The sequence below is a fragment of the Lonchura striata genome, chromosome 1, assembly GCF_046129695.1.
Source record: "Lonchura striata isolate bLonStr1 chromosome 1, bLonStr1.mat, whole genome shotgun sequence".
Taxonomy (NCBI): domain Eukaryota; kingdom Metazoa; phylum Chordata; class Aves; order Passeriformes; family Estrildidae; genus Lonchura; species Lonchura striata.
The window spans coordinates 134,384,513-134,407,670 of NC_134603.1; the positions used below are offsets into that span (position 1 = coordinate 134,384,513).

A 23,158-nucleotide genomic window follows, 5' to 3' on the forward strand; every position below is an offset into this window, starting at 1 on the left:
GCAGGTTGAAGCACAGCACATATAGTGTGATGTTCTTTTTATATATTCAACTATGGAGAAAAAAAAAATCCCAATCTTTATTTTAAATGTTGAAAAACTCACTCAGTAAGTGATCAGTATAGTCAATGATTCATCTTCTAGTTAGAATTCTAGTAATTTATTTTAGTACTTACTCTACTTCAATAATTTTTTCCACCATTTGGCATTTTAGTTGAACATCTAGTTGCCATTAGTTTCCTATCTAATTCAATTTTAAATTACTATTTTTATTAAAGATTTACAATGCTAGATTTTTTAAAAAAAAAACATTTATGTACACATTTTATAATCCCATGTCATAACTTGCCTACAAAATTCAGTTAAGGAAGTAAGTTAAAAAATGGAAGTAAGTTAAAAAATGAGGGGGGGGGGGGAAAGAAAGCCTAGTTGGTAACCATAAAGTGTGTTTTTGTAACCCATGAATATGTATTCCTTTTCCAGCCATCTGTTATCCTCAGATGAAAAGAAGATTTCATTTGTAGAACACTAATTTCACACAATTTTCAGGAAATAAAGGTTAAGAAAGTTTAGGTTATTAAGGTAATATGAATCAGAGAAATTTTGAAATATCAGCCTAAACCAATTGGCCATAACATGAAGAAAAACTTTCCTGTGAGCTGGAGTGTTGTACATGAAACTTATGAGGGAGCCTGTGAACACAACACTTCACATGGGCACAGAGTAAAGCTTGGGGAATGACTAGAAAATGGTAGCTTGACCATTGCAAGCTTATGGTACTTGCAACAGATTGAGCATAAAATACAATCAGATTCAAAAAGATTTCATGACAAATCAAAGAAATTCTGCAACTTCAAAAGCAAAAGTCAGAACAGCAATTAATCCTGTCAGCCATCTTCAGTGAAGGTTTCAGCATCATAAATATAAAAATCAAAATACACATGCCATCCCTTTTCTTGTGAGCAGCCATCCACAAATATATTTATGAAATATTATGGTCAGCTATATTCATAGCACACACTGCAATACATCATGCCAGTAACAAAGAGTGGTAGCTCCCTCTGATTATTCAAAGATTCCCTGCTGCCTCAAGAATAACACAGCATGGAAACAACCCCAGTGCAGAGCATGATGCCTGCCTGAGCATGATTTCTCTCCACGCTGCACCATGAACTCCCTATTGATTTTTAAGGTGAATAGTAAAAGGTACTGGCTTTGATGGAGATAAATATCAAATGCCCAGGCTCCCTAAAAAAATACATTTTATCTTTGGATACAAGTTGGAGTAACCTTGATAAAAAATTCAGATTTTGAACTGAAATGGGAGAGGTGCCTGGATGGAAGGCCTATCCTATCTCAGCAGCCTTTGAGCTCTTGTTGTCAGCACTAGCTTCTACTGTGCTCTGCTCTGTGTTCTACTGATATCACATTAATAGTTTAAAAATATAGGGATCAGAATTCATTAGAACAAGTGTTTTATTAAGAGTAAGTTGAAATTATGTAATTTTGTGATAGGAAAAATAGGCCAAAATGTCTTGATAGCTACAAATTCTACACATTTTTGCAATACTATGAGCACATGCAATTCAGTAAAGGCGCAAAAAAAGGTAAAGGTACAGTGAAAAATCACATAGACAGTCAAGAAGTAGATGGAGATCACAGTGGAGATACCACTGGCATGCCTCTCAAAACACAGGCACATGCTGTGCAAGCAGCAGTCACAGATCACAGCTCTTTAACTGAGGGAATCTTTTTTAATTCTTTGCCTTGAAGGGCAACCAAACACAGTGGGAGAGGATGGAAAGCACGCCAACACAAAAAATTGCCAAAAGCACAGGTTTTTCCCTTAAGTGCAATATGCAGAGTTCCCAGTGGGGGAATGCAAGGCCTCCACACAGCTTTGCAAGGGGCTCTGGTTGGCAGCAGCTCCCTTGTGCTGTCACCAGCTTCATCTCCAGACTCACAACTCACATCAACACTTATGTGCCACAGATCAAGCCAGATCCCACTGCTGTATGTTCAGGTAAATTTATAATCAACTTCAAGAGGGAAGAAGGTCAATGGCAGCAGGAAGACACACATGTCAATACACAGACAGGCAGAACTTCCTCAGCTCAACCACACAGTGAAATGATACAGGAATTCAAAGGCCACCCATTGCTTTGCACCTACTGTATGGCAAATGTTCAAGGTGTTAATCAGAGTCAATGGAACTTGCATCATTTTTCACACTGTTATCAGCAAATTACTCAGCCCACTTCTCCAAAATTTAACATTAAAATAAATCCCTTCAAAGTCATCTGAATTTCATGCAGTAAGCAGCCTCTTGTGGTTTTATACAACTAAGTAAAATATGAGAATCTAGCCTGAATGGAAGTAGAAAATGAACATGCCAAGATGAGTTTCATTACACACGTCTGATGTGCAACACATGAAATCAAATAAATTTACCTATTGATGCAACTGTCAGCCAGGAAAAAATGACTGCTTGGCTGTTTCTCCTATAAACAAAAAAGCCCAGCCTCAGAGAATACTGTTTCACTTCCCTCAATAACACAGTCCTCTTCACTCTGCTGCTTCCTCACCCCAGGGATTCGTTTTTATCTGACTAGAGAAATCCATCATCCAGTAAAAAGAATTAGCCCATTTCATTTCACTTTCCTAGAATACAACCACAGATGCTCAAAAAGATAGAAAAGCAATGGGTTTTATAGGAAGACAAGAGCTTGGTATCATTTATCCTCTCCAAGGTGCAAAAATCCAGGGTTGTGCTAAAAGCAAGTTAATATACATATTACTTTAAATTTTAGGAAGGGAATGGCTGATTTTGAGTCTTTTCAGGCAGGTATGCATCTTTCAGACTCTCCAAATAGTATTCTAATCTTAAGACAGTTTTATTCCATCATTATGATTAGCAGGGGAAATAATTTTAAAAGCTGAAATGTATCTCAGGAAATGCATAAAAAGCCCCAAACTCTACTAGTTGCCACATGCAGCTGGTGACAAATACTGAGCAAAATAATTTGGAGCATAAAGCATAATTTAAAATAGCTCAATACAATCTTAAATGTTCCATCTTTAACTACAGTTAAGGAAACATTTTGGCAAAACAAAGAAACCAAGCATTAAAGTTGGTTATGAGGGACTCAAGCATTTTGAGCAAAATCCACTTCTTGTGTGTTACCAGCTCCAGCATTCTGCATCAGCATTCTGCATTGTGTCATGAGAGCTTAATCCTTCAGCAGTGAAACTGGGCACATACCAAAATAAACAGACCTCTTTTGCTCATTTGTGCTCCCACTGAGTCTGTAGGCAGGGGAACACAGTGATGCATATCACACTCTCACCCTACATACCCATATCAGAGTCTAGAAAAAAAAACCTCTATCCCTCTATCATTTTAAGATAAAGCTATAGAGTCAAGCCACCTGAAAAGCAGCAGCCAGGCCCAGGACTCAGCCATGGAACTTTGGGATTGTTTAGGCTGGAAAACACCTCTGAGTCCAACCATTAACCCAGCACTGCCAAGCCCACCACTAAAACATGTCCCATGTGCACATCTTTTAAATACTGCAGGGATGGGCCAGAGCCAATGCATTCATGCATTCACCCCACACCTGTTCACCTATGTTCCCCAAGAGTCCATCACAGCAGTGATACTCTTCCTTCTGCAGGGAAGGAAGGGAAGGGATACCACACAGGTCAGAGATTCCTCACCTTCTCATGGGGACAGAAGAGGTAACAGGGCTACATTACCTCAACAAGCAAGTCCTTTTGAACTAGAGGATGACACCTGTAGTGTTTCCCAATTTCTTAAAGTACAACCTCTTCCTGCTGTGAAGTAATTCAACTGTCTCTTTAGTTCAAGAAACAGAAGCTTGGACTGGAAGTGCTGAATCTGGATAGTGCTGGATAATATGGAAATTATTCAATTCTCAGTGGGGAAAAAAAAAGTCAAATTCAAACAAGTGAAGGAATACTACTACAACAGTAGAAATACTCTCTGCCTATAAATTCTCATCCACACTCTGTTCTGTTTTTCAGAACACATTTTAAAGACCTTGCAGAAGATGTTACAAAACAACAGAAGAAAGTAATACATAATTGTTATAACTACTTCTTCAGAGCAAGATGTTTATAACAGAGAATGCAGTATGCCCAGTAATTCCAATTCAAGTACCATTAAAATCATTGAAGTATATCTTTCAGATTTGCAGGCAACTCTACTAAAACGAGTTTTTCTAACCAATCTACATTTCATAACATGTTCACTATTAATGCAATAGCTTCAGGGAAGGGTTTTGCTGTTCCACTGTCTGACGGGACATCCAGGGACTGCTGCCTTAGTTCAGTCTTACTGAAAGCCATGACATATGGACTGACTGTCATCAGATACTCACTGTGATTTTACTAAAGGATTTTAGTAATTAAGCACAAGCTGAAATCTATACTGTTTTCTCATATTACATAGACCCCAATAAAAAGCTTATACATGTATAATGTCTGGAACTTGTGGTAATGCATGACTGAGCCATTAGCAACACAACGTAATAGCATTTCTTTGAAGAAAGCTGCCAGTGAAAGACAATACCTGCAGTGGCATGGCAGAAGTGTGAATATTTCTTCTACATTTAGAACATGTTTTTATTACTATCAGCTGTCATTTTGCTTGTCAATACTTAAGCAAGCTATTGAGAGATGAGGGAACCCTCATTCTGATTTATTACAAATATTCAGTGAAAAAAAGATAATTTTCAGTACCTAACCAAGTTAACGACAATGGAAAATGTTAGGACATATTTTTTTTTTTTCAGTAGTTATTCTGTCCTGTGGCCATCATGGTTTTCTCTGCTGGAATGGCAGTGTTGTCTCACGTAGCATTGACTAACCAAAGTTTTTAAAGCTATCACAAGTACCAAATCCCTCTTGCACAACTGCTTTGTTATTATTGGAAATCGGATTATGAAAACTTCACTAAATATGTCAAATGGCACAAGAAACTCTGCTTCACAATGGATAACTCTGAATGGAAGTATTGGCTGAAGAACTATATTTTAAGTGTGTTTACTGAGTTATTTTATGTAATATAAAAGCACTTAAGGCATTTGGGGATAAAAAAGCTGCAATAAATAACATTAAACTGGCTGAAAAATATGTGACATGTATAGATTAGTAGAATATAGATAGTAGATAATTTTGAGGTAGAGTGGTTGCAACAATTGTAAATCAACTCTTGTAAACAAACTACGCCTAAAGTAGTCCAAATTTCCATTCATTCCCTTCATGTTGTTTTATTAAAGTTTTTTAATAATGATAAACAAAAATGAACAACTTATCACATATATTCAGCATTGCTCTTAGACCATCATAAAACTCTACCTGACAGCATATTTTGCTTTTTACCCCTAGACATCCATTTGGTATTGATACCAAAGAAGTAGTATGACACTGAAGTCCAAACAAAACATCAGATTAACAAGAACATCATCTTGCTCTGGTGTGAAGGGAATATGCTACCTGTGCAAATGGTCTCAGCCCCTTTCACTAGAGCACATGGCAGTCACAGCACTTTGATTCACGGGGATCTATACATATGTTCAGCAACATTAGTTGATACTTTCTGGTTATCTTCATTTACACCCAAATTTAAATGAAGAGAAAACAGCACTTACTTGCTTTTTCCTTTGTATACTGTAGCATAGGATCCTTCCCCTAGTTTTTCCAGTTTTTCGTAAGAGTCTGCTTTTCCAAACTTAGGGCTTGTAGGCTAAACAAAACAAACAAACAAACAAAAAAGATCTTTCATCATTGAACCCATAACATTAACTGCTTTAACTCAAACTTTAGAAACCAAATATCATTATCAAGGCTCACAGACCTGCTGGTTTTCAGTAACCAACATGAAAAAAGTAATTAATAAGGAAAGAAACATTAATATTTATTCAACAACTCAGATGGTAGTTGCTAATATCAACCATACAATTACATCACTGTATCTATCAAAAAGATTTTTTTCTTAATCAAAGAGATGGTTCTGTTTTATTTTTTACCTATATCACTTCATAGAGGAAAAAAAGACCATTAACAACTAAAGCATCTTGTCTATGTTTAGAGATCTAAACAGCATCCTTAATCTGCCCTACAAAATCAGACTAGTAAAGCCGTTTAATAATTTTTTTCTTTCTTATTTTTTTTTAGACTAAAGCTCATCCAAAAACATATCTCTAAGTAGTTAATGTCCCATTAAATCACTCATTGTTCAGAGAGTGGTCAAAATGCTACAGGAAACCATCTTTAATGATGTCATCTTCTGAATTATGGTTAGAGTCTTCATATATGGATATAATCACATCATACTTTAATGTACATTTTACATAGTTGATAAAATCCCTCTATCCTTAATATTTGCAGCCTAAGTGAGGAGTCTAAAACTGAATCAAGCTAAGGAATGATTCTTGCCCAAAGGGTCAGATAGCTCAGCTGGCCTTTGTGACAGACTTACACTTGCCTCTCTTTTACACAGTCCTAACAGAGAATAAATCAACACTGCAAAAAGAGAAATTCACCTAACATTAAAACTTACAATTCTGAAATTCTGAGCAAATGTTTGACTTTTTTGATGTGCATCATGTTTTCCCACATCTCCCCATTTTCCAGTTGTCTAGAAGGAAACAATCTTATTTTTTCTCCAAGACCAGATGGACATTACAAAAAACTGACCTGCAGCTGCCCTTAGCATCACCTACATATCTTTTAGACTGCAGAGCTCAGATATCCTTCCTGTCCTAAACCAGCCAAAAGATCACAGAGAAAGTTGGGAGAGTCAGCACTAATACTCAAATCACACACAGTGACTGATCTGATAATACTCTTGTTAAATGCTACCAAGAAAAGCAGACAAGCAAACCCAGCATGGTTAAGGCTGAATTCAGCAGGGATGAGCCATGTGCAGCTGTACATGTACATGAGCCATGTACACCCTCACATTTGGGACCCTATGTCTGATTTACAAAACGTATCCATGTATCAGTTTTTTTGAAAGGAAACAAACAGTACAGTACAAGGCACATCTGTGTGTAAATTCTTGCTAAGCCATGGTTGAAAGTTTTTTTTTTAAAGAAATCAATTGACCCTAAAAATGTCTTCTATTTAAACAGGCAGAGGCATCCCAGGTAAGCTGATGTGGTGCCTCATTCTTGTCCACCACACCCTATTAACCATTAGCCAGAAAAAGCAAATATTCTCTTTATTCAACTATTCTTCATTTGTCCTATGTGAAAATTCTGGCACATTGGCAATTATGCACCTTTTTTTGATATGAACATTGTAGCTTTCCATTCAATGGTATAAGGACAGAAATATATATGTTTGCAATATTGAGGTCTTTCACCTCTCTCCAATACAAAGAACAACCTAATATTTTGCTATCCAATTCCTAAGTATTAGTAGATTTACACAAATTTGTCATAAGGATACTCTCAGATCTTTTTCCTGCTACATTATTTGGAACACTTCATTATAGATAAGGCAGTCAAATTATTTCTTTCCAATCTGTGCTTTAAAAGGCATTTTGCCCGGTTAAAAAAAAAAAAAAAAGAGGATTTTTTTTTTATCACAGTTTTATTACAGATGTCACTAATAGAGGTGAATAAAATATTTATTTAAGTAGACTTCTCATTTAGCTATCCAATTATGGACTAATGCAACATTTAAAAACTTCAGGAAAACATGTTAGATGTTTAAATGTCTTGCATATAATGAAGAGGGAGCACAAAATATTTCCCAAATTGTAGGCTGCAATGAACACACAGTGAGTAGCTTTGTTTGGAGTGGAAATGCTGCCCTAGTTAACAGTGAATAGTTCACTGTTGGCTTCCTCACAACGAGACAGAGAAAGGACAGGGTGTATACATGTGTTTCACATCCATTCTTATTTTCACACTGAGATTTACTTTTATTCTCTACCTCTGGAAACCATCATCTAAAGGTCGCAACAACTTGTATACCCTAAGATCTTGATAGGAAACAGGATGCCTTTAATCCATTACCACACAGCAAATCATCAACAATAATTATTCCTCCAAGCTCAAGCTCATTTCTCTGTAACCCAGCTGCCAGAAGCACAGACTCAAAGTCATGACTTTTGACTCATTCTCCTCCTGGAAGCTGCTGTTTTCTCACCAAGCACAGTCAGAACTCTAAAAGCAGGTGTTGGTTGGAGCAGGAGGACAGTTCACTCACACAAGTGAGAGCCCCGAGCCCAGCTCAGCACCGTGCCCAGCTCAGCACCGTGCCCAGCTCAGCCCCGTGCCCAGCTCAGCCCTGTGCCCAGCTCAGCCCCAAGCCCAGCTCAGCCTTATGCCCACCTCAGCCTTATGCCCAGCTCAGCCCCGTGCCCAGCTCAGCCCCGTGCCCAGCTCAGCCCCGTGCCCAGCTCAGCCCCAAGCCCAGCTCAGCCTTATGCCCAGCTCAGCCCCGTGCCCAGCTCAGCCCTGTGCCCAGCTCAGCCCCGTGCCCAGCTCAGCCCCAAGCCCAGCTCAGCCTTATGCCCAGCTCAGCCCCGTGCCCAGCTCAGCCCCGTGCCCAGCTCAGCCCCATGCCCAGCTCAGCCTTATGCCCAGCTCAGCCCCGTGCCCAGCTCAGCCCTGACCCCAGCTCAGCCCCATGCCCAGCTCAGCCCCGTGCCCAGCTCAGCCCCCAGCCCAGCTCAGCCCCAAGCCCAGCTCAGCCTTATGCCCAGCTCAGCCTTATGCCCAGCTCAGCCCCATGCCCAGCTCAGCCCCGTGCCCAGCTCAGCCCCAAGCCCAGCTCAGCCCCGTGCCCAGCTCAGCCCCGTGCCCAGCTCAGCCCTGACCCCAGCTCAGCCCCAAGCCCAGCTCAGCCCCGTGCCCAGCTCAGCCTTATGCCCAGCTCAGCCCCGTGCCCAGCTCAGCCCCGTGCCCAGCTCAGCCCTGACCCCAGCTCAGCCCCAAGCCCAGCTCAGCCCCGTGCCCAGCTCAGCCTTATGCCCAGCTCAGCCCCCAGCCCAGCTCAGCCCCCAGCCCAGCTCAGCCCCGTGCCCAGCTCAGCCTTATGCCCAGCTCAGCCCCGTGCCCAGCTCAGCCCTGTGCCCAGCTCAGCCCCCAGCCCAGCTCAGCCCCGTGCCCAGCTCAGCCTCGAGCCCAGCTCAGCCCCCAGCCCAGCTCAGCCTCGAGCCCAGCTCAGCCTTATGCCCAGCTCAGCACTGTGCCCAGCTCAGCCCCCAGCCCAGCTCAGCCCCCAGCCCAGCTCAGCCCCGTGCCCAGCTCAGCCCTGACCCCAGCTTAGCCCCAAGCCCAGCTCAGCACTGTGCCCAGCTCAGCCCCCAGCCCAGCTCAGCCCCCAGCCCAGCTCAGCCCCGTGCCCAGCTCAGCCCTGACCCCAGCTTAGCCCCAAGCCCAGCTCAGCCCCGTGCCCAGCTCAGCCCTGCAGCAGCCAGGCTGACTTGCCCCCTCCCCACGCAGCCCCACCCTTGTCCCGTGCCTGCTCTCCCTGCGTACAAGCCCAGAACCAGCCCAAACCCCTGCTGACAGCCTCCCCTGCCCAGCCTACAGCACCTTTCCTCTGCAGTGCAGCTCACCTCTGCACCATCAGACTGGATTGCCCAAGTTCTCCACTGTGAGAGCTCCCTTTGTAAAAATAGACATTATTTTTCCTTGCATTTGTAATATTTAAAGGCTTGCAATTTTGGAAGGTATGTGGTGGAGAAAAGCACTTCATGGGATTTTATTTTAAAAAATGGTAATAAATTCTGAGGCAGAAGAATAGATATAATAATATAAATAATTTGTGTGATACTTCTTAATGAAATGCCAAAACACTCATCATATTGCAATTATTTTAGACAGTGAAGGGACAGCTTTACCATTTCCCCAGAATCTCCATTTTTTTAAAATGAAATCTCATACACTAATTCAAACTTTTAATTACAAATTGCCTATGAAAATAAGAAGTTCAGGCACTTCTTGTATTTCCTTTTATTTCTGGATTATAAAGGAGGTGAAGACAGACAGAAATAATGCAAAAATTCATAACTTTTCAAAACTTAAGTTTTAGGCTTAAAGGAATCTAAATAAAGGAATATAGATAATTTGAAATTCCACATGACTCCTGAAAACTATAACCATTTCAGCCTACTTTCCTTTTTATTACAGTCCCCCATTCATATGGGTATTTTTTCAGCCTCATAGATATGAATTTCATTATTCCTATTTCTCCACATTAGCTTATCCTTTTCAACTATTTCTGTTTAAAAAAATATTATTTGTTACAGCAAGGTTGGTGGCGTTTTTATTAAATGCTAATATTAAAATCAAATCCAAAAATCCACTTTTAATTTCTTCTTCCGAAGTATTTTATTCCTTCTGGTAAAATACACAGGAATATATACACATGGATATTTGTGTTTGTTAAATAACAGGAATCCCTTAGTCTGCCTGGGTTGTGGTTGACTGAAATACACATAGTGAGTGAGACATATCCAGAGCACATCAGATGTGCTTGCATCAGCCACTGACAGACATCACAAGCAGCAGACTCACCAGAAATTCCCTGTATGTTACATAACAGTGCAATCCCCCAGTTTGACCCAGACAATATTTCTCAATGGAAAAGAGTTCTAGTTTTAGCTAACCACATGTATTTTGATAATTTTTTTCAAAGTTTCTGTTTGAAGAAGCTTAAAATACTTTTACAGCTTACAATACTTTTATAGCTGTTATTTTTCCATTTCTCTTGCTCCTTTTTACTGCTTTTTAACCCTCTAAAACACCAACAGAGAATCACAGAATTATTTAGGTTTGAAAATATTTTAAAGATCACCAAATCCAACTCTAATCCTAACACTGCCAAGCCCACCACATATGTTCCCAAGCACCACATCTATACACATCTTTTAAATTGTGATTAAATCACTTCCCCAAGCAGCCTTTTCCAGTGCTTGGCAACCCTTCTATGTACTAAATATCATTGAGACTACTTAGGCTGAAAGAAGCCTGTTGCTGCATGTTGGAGCTCCTCATTTGGTGCTTAAAAAAAAAAAATAGAAAGCTGAGGAAAAAACCCAAACATACAAAGCTGGAAAAAAAAACCCAACACCTAGGTGCATATGTGACCAGGATTGAACTATCTAAAAGCAGAAAGTTCAACAGGTAGTAAACAACCAGGCAGCAAGAATTTGATACAACTGGAAAACTCACTGTGAAGTGAACTTTCATGCTCTGGAGAAATCCTTCAAAGAACTCAAATGGGAAAGCTAAATGAATTACTGAGACAAAAGTGAGTAAAGGTCCTCATGCCTCTGAAGAGCATAGTCCCAAGTCACTGTGAAAGTCAGCACAGATTGTGGTAGATCATGTTATCCCCAAGAGGACATGGGCAACTGGAGCACAGAACAATGCAGATTTTTTCCCTTCAGGAAACTCACTGGGAATTTTACTTGTTTGCCTTCATGTTTCACTTTCCTTGAAAAGAGTTTTCATTAGGTAGCTTTCTTACTAACAAGCCTACATTTTCCTGGTGCTAGATTAGTCTAAGAGCACCACTGAGCACAGAAGTGAGCATTTTTAGCAGCATGGCTTGCAGTAACCAAGATAAGATATTTTTTCCCTTCTGGTTAAGGAAATACAGATCATAGTAACAAGGATAGAAGGAGTACGCCAAAATGCTGAGTACAGAAATAGAAGAAGCTACTATTTCAAACTGATGTGAGAGTATTAAAAATTACAAAGAAAAAAAGAAATGAGAAGAAACTGCCTGTTCTGACCACCTAGTTTCAAATGGCCATTTCATTGATACAGCTTGAATCAATCATGGTAACATCAATCAATGATAACAGGCTTAAAACAAGGTCGTGCAGTATGAATCCTTGCACTACATTGCCATGTGAATGCTTCTCTTTCTCAGAATTTTTCCAAATCTACGTAAAAGAGAAGGCTTTAATGGAAAATTACACTAAAAATCACCTGACTATTCCTATAGAAGCTGTGTGGGTTATGTTCTCATGCATTTTTCATAACTGCAGAACAGCTTGTGAATGTCACACTTAACTGTCACACTCCTGAGTTTAAGTTTTAAATAGATCCTTTTCTTTTTTTTTTAACTGGGGGATATTAACTTCAATATAAAACTGTCATTAAGAGAAAAATATTATTTTCACAGTACCTTTGTAAATTAAAGAAAATCAAAAGTGAATATCTGCTTTGCTATACACCTCAAAAAAAAATTCATTGCTAGAAAAACTTGAAAGAAAAATGCAGGCCAAGAAGCTCAATTGAGATTAAATCACAAAAATGAACAATAATAATTATTTTTAACCATTTTGTTGTCTTTTTTGTCACAAGAGTAAACCTTATTTCACAAAACCACATGCAGTTTTCACACTAATTGCAGGTTGTCTCCAACCTATAATAATAGGCCGATTTGACCATATCTTGAAAGTTGGACTGTTTTCTAGGGCAATGTTCAAGGGATACAAAGATGTTCAAGCATTCAAACCAAGCCTCAGCCTCAGTTTTCCCACTCTCTGATCCCATTCTGCTGCTTGCATCTTTCTAACCCTTTAACACACAGCCATAAATTAAGAGCAACTTGGGCTGAAGCAACCATAGAGCTCTGTGTGAAGAGTGCAGTTTTTAAAGCTCTTCACATGTTCTCCAGGCTATTAGAGCACAGGAGCTGGCTCAACTGCTACATTTTATCTGCCTTTTCATCTTGAGAGCATCCTTCAGGTTAACAATTATTAACGCTTCCTTTGTGCCAGTAAAGAACACTCCACTCTCTACACCGAGCTCTGAAATTACCTTACCTCCATAAAACATATCAACCAGGAAGGATGCAGTTACCCTAGTAATTAACAGGTTCCTAACTGGATAGGGTTGCCTACTTCTGAATAGGAAAAGAGGCAAGATTGGCACAACAAGTATTTATTTGGGCAGACAGAAATGATTCCTAACTTTCGGAGAAAATCCTGACATTAGTGTCTATTTTAAGCTAGATTTCTGACACAACTTACTTTCAATGGTCTAACAGGATCAGTAGGATCATTATAGGATTCATGCTTTTTTGCTTGTACTTTTTGGCAGAAAGTTGCATGTATCAGGACTGAAAATTAATAAAAGTTACAGAAACAGAAGAAAGGCTGCTCTCCAAAAAGAGTACAGTCAGTGCGGTAAAACATTGCCTATTGCAATTATTTTTATTTGAATGTTTGGGGTTTTTACATTTTTCTGAGTTAGTAGAACATTAGGGTTTTGCTTGATTTTGTTTTTAAAAAGTAACTGACAGGTAGGAACATATACCTTTGCATGACATTTAAATTCACCACCAGGGAGCTTAAGCTATTCAAGGAGAACAAACTGATGTGTATCACTACATAACTAAATCTTTGAGCAGATGGCTACTTTATACAGCTTGCAATATTCTATTTATATATGGTACAAAAGTACTATTTTAGTGTATAAAATGTGTACTCTGAATACACCAAAACTTTACCTTTCACTGGAGAATTTGATAATGTGTCTAAAAAGCAGGGATCCCAAATAAAATTTTTAGATAATTAGAGTCAAGCCATCTTTTAAAACCAGATGTTTGGGGAAGAGTGGCACATGTTTGCTTTTCAGCTGTAATTTTTTTTATTTTGTCTAGTTTATTATGTAGTATTACCTTTTTCTTCATTTGAGGAGAAAAGAAGTCATGCCAAGTCCTTTGTCTTGGTAGACAAAGGACTTGGCATGAGATTTTTAGAAAGACAGATATAGACAGAGAGAGGGATGGATAAGCATGCACAGCTATAGCTATATATATATTATACACACACACACACACAAAAATATTGTGTTGGGATGGACCAGAGAAAATGTTTGTCAAGCCAAATTCCCTTCTAACAGTGGCTGACAGGCAATGCACAGGTAGGCAAATGCCTACTTTGCTACCTCCAGGTTATCCACTACTCTGTTGTAATAAAGGAATAATTCTGTTTTGATGGAAAATTCATCCCATAATAACATACAATTTCAATCAGCATAAGCAGTTTGGAAATCACTCTCATAGATGTTTTCTTATGTCCAAAGCCAAGTAGAGAAAGTGGAAAGATTCTAAGATTCTAAAAATTTTTTTTAAATTCTTGTTGTACATGAACAAACAAACAAAAAGTGCTAAATTCTGTCTGTATGCCACTGTACTAATTAACTATACAGGAATTCTACCAGGTTTCAACGAGGTGTGACATTAACTGCAGAAAAATACTTCAAGTTCAAAAGCAAGAGATTTATTTTCCAAGTGACAATCTGTGTGAGGATCACGGAGCTCCAGCTTCCCCAAACCCCTGTGTGTGTTTCATCTTTCTCATCACAAACTGCGCTGCATTTCAAAGGTATGGACAACACAAAATGGGCAACACACCACCTGCTGAGTATTTTGTAATCTTTACCAAACACTGAAACTGATACCTGTCAAAGAGGTGATAAAGCTGCTGAGATTAATCAAAACTGAAACTGACACCCCAGGGCATTATAAACAAGGTCTTTCAGGTCACATCTTGAAAAATGTTATTTTTCTGAGACAAATAAAGGACTTTTACCTGAGCAGAAGCAGTGAGTGATATGTAGACTGCAAGCCTCAGCCATGTACCTTCTGTAAGACATCATTTCCACACCTGACCGCTACAGAGGACTTCAAATGATGAAAGAAAAAAACTAAATGGAAACCTGTCTCTAATTCAGTTCCTCTACTAATCAAACACAGAAGGAGAAAATTGAAGATAGCACATCTCTATCAGAATATCTTAAAATAAAGCTTATAGAAAGCAGAGCCAAAACTGAGAAATAACTCCACAGCTATAGCCCATATAACCCAGAGGGCATAGCATGTTCAAGAATATTTACAGAAACTGAAATGCTTGCTCAGACTGGTATAACCTATAAAGAGGAGAATTTCCAGAGAACCAAGTATGAACTCAGTAAAGGAGAATATGCAACTGACTTGGAAGAAAAAGATGTAATGATCAGAAGAGCAAGTAGCAAGGGCATCTGCTAGACAACCCTAAACCCCTTGTTAATTCAAGTATAATTCAAAAACACAGAATCATACATTTCTGCAACTAACCACATGGGTATCACTCAATAAAATGTGCATCAGGCCATCTACTGCCTGAAGCCATGTATTCAGGTTCTGGGAATGGGAATAAAGCATCTTGATCTTGTCTCTGCCTTGGATGCTGAACTCAGGTCTGCCAGGCAGGACCAGGTGTGACCTGATCAGCAGAGGGTTAACATCACCTTTTGCTGTGAACTGCTCTTTCCTCTTCATTGGCGTGAACACTTTCATTACTCCCCATGCTCCTCCTTGCCAGGAAAAGTCAAAAATTACTAACAATACCTCCAAGCAAAAGGAAGAACTGAGTTCACCAAACAGAGCTATAAAAATCTGAGAGAATTACAGGAAGTTGAGAAATAAGAATTGTATTTCAAGAAACTCCTTTGCACCTCCTGTATCCAGTAAGTCTGCGTGAGTCACTGTGGACGAAGATTACCAAAATCATACGTTTAACTATGGCTCTAAGCAGTAGCATACTAGTAGAGGAAGCATTAATGTCATTTACATAAGAAAATACTGGGATCATACGAGATCATATGGATGCAGTAGAGTGCCAGCCTTCTGGAGAAGAACAAGATACAAAAAACACAGTTTCAAAAATATCTGCTTCAAAATTCTGGAAACAAAGCAACTGAAACCTTTCAGTGTTAACAAAACAATGTCAAAAACATAAACAGAAATTAGTAATAGCTTCTAAGAGGAACAGAAGAGATGAGGAGTGAGTTAATACCACAAAATACTTAAGATCTCCCAAAAAAAGTCATTTAAATTAATAGTTCTGGTGCCAAAAAATAATCAGGCATCACAAACAAATAAACACAGTGCAAATAGATTCTTCCACTCTTACTGATGGTAAAAGTTTTATAATAAGAATTCCTTGTCGTGGACTCAGATGAAATACACTAGAGACATCTTCTGCAGCAGCTATATAATGCCAAGTGATGGTAAAAAAGCAAATTTGTTTTTGCTACAGATGGTTACATTTTAAAATGTAACCTTTTCTAAAAAGGACAGTCCCCTGGAGGCGTGACATCTTACCCGCTAAATTCACATGGGTTAAACACAGTTCGTCTACGGAAAATTAATCTCCTGCCATTTCTCATCAGAAGTCTGACAGGCTTCAGTCAAACTTCTGTAGGGAGGACAGAAGATCTCCAGAAAATAGAGCAAAACAAAGAAAGGAAAGAAAATAAAGAAGAGGCAATCAACCTTTTAAATTTTTTCACACCAAATAAGATTTGAAGTGTTACATCCATTCTACTTAGATCTGTAGTTTTCAACTCAAAGGTCACATTATTATGGATTTTTCTTCCCAAAGCATAACAGAAATAGTTTTTCAATAATTTTGAAGGTCTTCTGGGGGAAATCTGTTCCGGGCATTACTCACTAAAGACATGACATTTTACTTATCTAGTTTCTTTCAAAATACTTGAGAATAAAACTATTATGATGTGTTGCCAAACCCTTGTCTGTTATTTATCTCTCTTCCCTCTCTCTCTCACACAGAATTTCTGACAGGGAAATAAATGTTATTTTTTATTACTTAATTTAAAAAAATAATTATAAAATGTAAACAAAATCTGTCAAATCTGATCTGTTTCTCTAAAACTGAAATTTAAAATTCAAAAGTCAATTCATGTGGGTTCTTAAATTTCATAGGAAGGAATTCCTCTTCACAAATAAGCAAATTTGCTGCATAAACATTATAGCAGCTGTAATGACATACCAGGATAAGGAGAGAAAAATGCTTAGAAATCCTGTAAGACACCCTAAATAACATCTGAAAGGAATTAATACATCATATTCTTTTTCAAGTTCTATTTTCTGATTCTATTTCATTAATAACACTACAAATATATATGGAAAACATATTTCATAGCAGCCATGACCTTTTCCTTTGTTGTTTCCAAGTAAACAATCCTTTCATAAGCTAGAAAACCTTAATCTGGTGCCCGTAATTCCACCATGTGGCCCACGCAGAGGTAGCAGGACAGTGCACTTACAGAGCTGGGGCTGGAGTGCCGCCTGACTTTAGGTGACTCCTTCCCTGCAGATGAAGTTTTGAAGTTAATGCAAGCGTTGTTCTCTGAATGAACCCTCTTCACTTGATTAGTTGGCTTCTCAAACGGATCAAAACTACTCTGTGTCCTCTGAACCCGAACTTTTTTATCCTCAGGAATTGTATCCAGAGGTTTGATCACTGAATCCATTCCCTGGCAGTTCCGTGTAGACATCTTTGTGACACATATCTGGAAAAAAAAAACATCATTTGTTGACTCTAACAGGCTTAAAGTCGATATCATTCAATGCACCAGCCAACATCAAAAAAGGCACTGAACTTTATAAGCATTCACTTTCTATTTCTAAGTTAAAATTGAAAACAACACATGCATTTTACACAGGGGACACCCACATCACAATAATAACTATTAAAAGCCTATCTTTGTACAATGTACTGAAAGATCCTGGAAAAGGAAGGCAAAAGAGGGACATACATAAATTCAAACATTTGTGTTTTCTTGTACAATGTGTTCTTGGCAGCAATGCCACTTCACTTCTCTTGCCAATCTAGCCACAGATATCCACAAGCAGTATTGATTTCCATTTGTTCAAAATTGGATGAGACTAAACTAAAATAAATGATAGTAGTTTGTATATGCACTGGCTGGTGCTGGCTTTCCAAAGATTCAATACCGGTATATTATGATATTTTTAAATAATGCTTATACAGTGTTATTATTATTATCACCATATGTCTCAGAAAATCAAATCAGTAAATCAATTCCCAGGCACTGAAACGTGAGACTGCAGCTTAATGGCACACTAAAGCACAGAAGTTCAATGCTTTGTTACTGTGAAGAACAACTCTGCCAAGCTCTACAGACTGACGCTGCTTGAGCTATCAGAATGTGCTGTGGTTAGTTCAAAAGAACTAAACAAGCAGAAGAGCACTTTTAGATACTCCAGTCATGTATGTTTCTGGTTTTCATTTCAATACATATGACGTTTTTTTTAATTACACTGTTGGTGAGTGGTTGTGTTGGAAGCCTTAGTTTCTGTTGTCACCCATAAGAGACTTGACTTTTTACTTGGAAACAAAAGAAATAATTTCAGCTTTCAGGCTACAGGGAAAAGTTATGAAGTGTGATGCAAGCAGACCCAAGAGACTTTCTAAATTTTAAGACAATCAAAGTAATCTAAAACTTACTTCTTACATGACATTTGCATGTGTTTAGGGATAGACAGTGTTAATTTGCTGTCAATTGAACTGTTCATATAAAAACAATTTAATACTACGTTCAAGCACCTATAATCTATACTAATTTTTGAAAACTTGTTATCCTAAAACAGTTAATATAAAAAGAAAAGGAAAACATTAAATTTGCCATTAAATCAGGAGTCTTCCTTCCTAAAGCAAAGTGTCTCCAAAGTGTCTCCAAAAACGTGTCAAATAAATTATTCTTTGCCATTTTTCCAGAGGCATTTTGTGCCTTGAAATCCAACTTACTCCAATTGTTTATAGAAATACTGGTGACTACACCTTGTGGAGTTTAGCTTTTTTTTTTTTTTTTTTTTTTTTTTTTTTAATGATCCGCTGTAACAGTAGATGAAAGATTTCTACATTAAAAATTTAAATTATGTTTCTTGCATTATGCCATCTGGCCAAATGATCATATACCAGGTCAACTCTAATGAAGGTCATCACTACTGTCACAAAGCAGACATTACAAAGGTTCGCATTTCTTCTCACTAATGCGATTTCTCCAAGATTAGAACTTCACCAAGTTATAACTTCCTTGAGAAAAGGAAATATCCCCTTTTTTTCCAAATGATAAAATTTTTTTGGGCTTAAATTAAGACAATTATGTAATTTTGGTTTGTTACTTCAGAAAGAAAAGATAAACAGCTGCAGCGCAAGGAGTTTTTAATTAGTTATCTTGTAGAACTAATTTGTTTCTTTTCCTTAAAACAACTCATATGCACAGACATGTATCCACATACTTCCCACTGTCACCTCCATATTCTTGCAATGCTTGCTACCAACAAAGATGTTTTAAAATCATGTAAATTGAAATCACTGTTAATATAGCAGCACTTCCATGTTGCTTAATCAACATGGATGCAAAATATATCAGTAATAAGTATTTCTCAGCATTTGGTACCCTATGATCTAGAAAACAGGGGCAGGAGATATGGGCAAAAAGTTCCAAAGTGGTACTCGTCTTCCTTTCAGGTTAGCAAGGTGCCTGTAGCAGATTAAAATATTTGGAATACACAGCTATAAATATATTAAATATATTATAGATAATAATGCCATGAATGCTGCTTCTGATTTCTTTCTCCACTGGAAAAATATCCATGTCTAGGTCTAACACGGACCAAGTAAGTACGTGCTACTATTGCCGTAACTGAAAGCATTAATAGTTTGCAATTTAGATTTTGAAGGGAGGCACTCTAGCCTTCAGGCCACTTGGCTGAATCTGGAGTAGGACAAAAATCCCCTCTATCATTTTCTAATAGCCAACTTCCAAACTGCAAATGACTAAAACCAAGATGAGCTCCCCAACCAACCAGCTCCCCACTCAGAAGTCAAACACCTTGGTGGATGCACAGGCTGGATACCACAGTCACTAATGGAAAAGCCTGAGGACTGCAGAGAAATGCAAAAGTAGAGGCTGCTCACTCTGCCCATCTGCCTGTTCTGCAACTGCAGCACATCTCCTGCCAGAGCTGACAAGGGGTTTAATAAATCACTTCCCTCTCACCGATACCAATACTTCCTTGACAGAAACAAAGCATTCTCTCCAAATGGCTGCTGAGCAGAGCGCACTGTTGAAGCCAGCAAAGCTAAGCTTACACTGCTGTTGCAGGGTACACATTTCCAAATTGTCTACCTTGCCTATAAAACACTGAAGAGAAACAATATTTATGCATTTGTTTTACATTCTGCCATTGACAGGCCAAGTCCATTGACAGGCCAACTTCAGTCTGAGACTCTGTTCTGTAAAATCTGAAAGGACCAGGTCTAAAAGTTCAGCACTGAGCACTGGCTGTAACCAGCTTAAGGTCACAAACTCATTGTGGTTTCAGGTTTCCCTCCATCAGCAAGGTTAAGCTACCACAGTAGAGCAGATTTTGCCCTGGGTCAGCAGGAGTGCTGACCAGCTGCTCCTGTGCTCCAGCTAAGGGTACAACTTATTCTGCAGAGGTCTATCATGCAAGAAAGCAACAATTTGCCACGCAAAACTGAAACATAACTTATTTTGGGAGTCTTCCTCTTCATAAAAATTATCATAGATTTCACCAGCTTGACTATATTGCTTTTAGGAACATTATGGATTTCAATTTTTTTACCCTAATTCAGCCTTTCAAATATAATTTTCCTTTGTACAGTATAACTTCTGCTTATAAATTTCAACTTCTCAAAGGATATATACAAATACTTATCATCAGTAGGTGTTAGACTTGCAAACCAGTGTCTACCACCTGGTAGCTCCTTGCGGGTAGTGAGAAGCCTAAAATACCTCCTCATTTCCAGATTTCTTTTTGTATACGAGAATTAAGGACCATTTTCCAGTTAAAGCACAGTATTTGGAATAAAGCACATTTATTTGTAATTACTTTATTACAAATAAAGTATTTGTAATAAAGTATTTGTAATAAAGTATGGTTCATTTTCAGAATTTTTGGATGGTCCTGGGTGATCCTCTGGGATAGAGAGACTTTCCCTCTAAGTACATTCTCTCACCTCTAAGACCAGACTTTTCTTTTCACCCCATTTCATTCTTTCTATCTACCAAAGTCACAGGTTCTTCAGATGGACAACATTCTTTTATTAACCCTTCTTTTATGCACAGAATAATTCTAGTCACCTCAATGAAGATAACAATCCAGAAAGTTATGGAAACTATCTTTTTCCAATGCAGCCTCAAAAGCAGATGATTTTGTTGAATATCTAATTTAGCTACAGTTATCCGAATAAAAAGCAAAGTGAAACTAGCCATTTCATATAGGAAGTCAGTATCTATGATTCATTAGCTCTCCCCACCTATGTAATGCCATAGTCAAAACAGTATAGCCCAGACACTCACTGAGATGCTGTAAATGCCACCACAGTCAAAAACTGGTGCTACATGAAGTTGTAATATTCAATGGCACCTTAACTATTAAAAGCATTGACCTCAAATGTATGTAGAGGTCACAAGTGATACCTTGTTTTGTAATATGCAGGATGACAATTATGATTTATATAATGCAATCAAGGAGAAGAAACTTTCAGTATTAATAGTTCCATGCATTTAAAGAAAGCTCTGTCTAGCCAACTGCATGAGTCATTACCAGTTTTAATTGTCATTTCTTTAAAACAAGTAATCATATAATAAACATTAAGGTATGTCAACACTTGAAGTGATTCTTTCCCCTTCAGGAGTTACTGCCACAATTTTGTACTTCTCCCACCACAAACTACATTCCAGGCAAAATTTTCTGAGGTATAAACTATTTCCAAAACAATTTGGCTTTTAAAAGTAGGGCTATGGAACAACACTTATCTCTTTCAGATGGGGTATCTTTGCCAGCAGATCTCATAATTATGAGGAACAGAGGTATGGGATCTTCATTTATGCTTTAACTCTTCTTTACAGAAAACAGGATTTTAAAATAAGCCAATCAGCTTACACTTAACAGCTATAAATTATCACACATTTAACAGGGAATACACAAAAATACCTGCATCATGTACGGATTGTTACATAATCAATAAATAAGAAAATATTACTATCCTTCCAAACCTTATATCAGATATAAAGAGCTCAAGGAATTCACTGGACTATTCACCACTTCCAACTTTGGGCATGTTAGGTGGCCCCAGACATGAAAAATAAGGGAGGAAATAGCTGCTTTGTCACCAAGGTTCCCACTTCACAGGAATCTCAGTATCTCAGAGAATCATGGTGAAAAGTAGATGTTGGCAAAAGTGGCAGGAGAGGGGCCAAGACAAGGAGCAGATGATACTAAAAAAAAAATCTAGATAGGAAAAAAGGAACACAAAACAATGAGAATAATATGCATGGTATTCACACCAAAAAATTTCACAGGTAGAACATTCATCCCCAAAGTCTCTGCTTTGGGTCTAAGATGAAAATTGTGAAAAGGCTACATTCCAATACCAGTCTCCCTTTAAAGAGATTTGCTTTTCTACACCAAAAACAAAGTGGTCCTACAGAAAATAATTTTTTGTGTTTGAAGTTACTCTTTGGAATAACACTTCCAAAGGAGCACTCAGAAACTGCCCAGGCACTTGGTATCTTGTAGGAAAATATTTAATCCAGAAAATAGCAGTAACTATTCCTACTCAGTGAGGCAACAGTATTAACAGCTGAGAGTCCTTGATCCCAAATCTGATTTCCAGATCTTGGAAAAAAGATCCCTTTCAGCCCAGGAGTGCTCCAAGAGAAGCACCTCTCCATGAGTATCCTGCCCATTACATTTCTCACGTATGGATCATTAATGTCAATACACAACTGTACTTGCTCAAGTTGTCCCACATTCTGCTGCCAAGACATACACATTCTCCATACTCTTAATTACTGAATTAAACCTACTTTTAAAATTTGTCCAGAATTATTTCCTCAGTCTCAACTGAAAAACTTAAGACAAAACGAGACATCATAATGAGACATTTGGCCACTTAAAACCTATAGCGCAAACAGCCACTTTGCAGGTACCTGAAGAGCTCTTGTCTACTTTTAAAAGAAACCACACAAGGAAGATTTATCTAGAAAATCAGAATATTCATGTTAATTACTTGAGCTATCACAGATTCTGGCAATGTAAAGCAAAATTACATGCAGCATCACAAAAGTTAGTGCAGCTTGACATTAAAAGTTTAGTGTTTGTGGGTTTTTTTTGTTTATTTAAGGTAAAAAGAGACAGAATATTCAAGAGAGAGATTCCCATATTAGAACCACAAAAAACCCACAACATAGTTTATACTTTGCAACTTTCTTAGTTGGGGATCAGAATCTGAAGACAATGTATGACAACAACA

The 23,158-nt window shown here is 38.3% G+C and overlaps 1 protein-coding gene across 7 annotated transcripts in view; it reads right to left on the reverse strand.

The window, feature by feature from the left end:
* CDK14 (cyclin dependent kinase 14) overlaps positions 1-23,158 on the reverse strand; it is a 472,565-nt gene that overhangs the window by 372,685 nt on the left and 76,722 nt on the right. For all 7 annotated transcript variants that reach the window (XM_077788157.1, XM_077788154.1, XM_077788164.1 and 4 more), the window contains 2 exons: positions 17,112-17,357; positions 5,670-5,764 (listed from right to left, as the gene is read on the reverse strand). In XM_077788157.1, the coding sequence (XP_077644283.1) occupies positions 5,670-5,764; positions 17,112-17,357 (341 nt within the window). The remainder of the gene's footprint in view (positions 1-5,669; positions 5,765-17,111; positions 17,358-23,158) is intronic.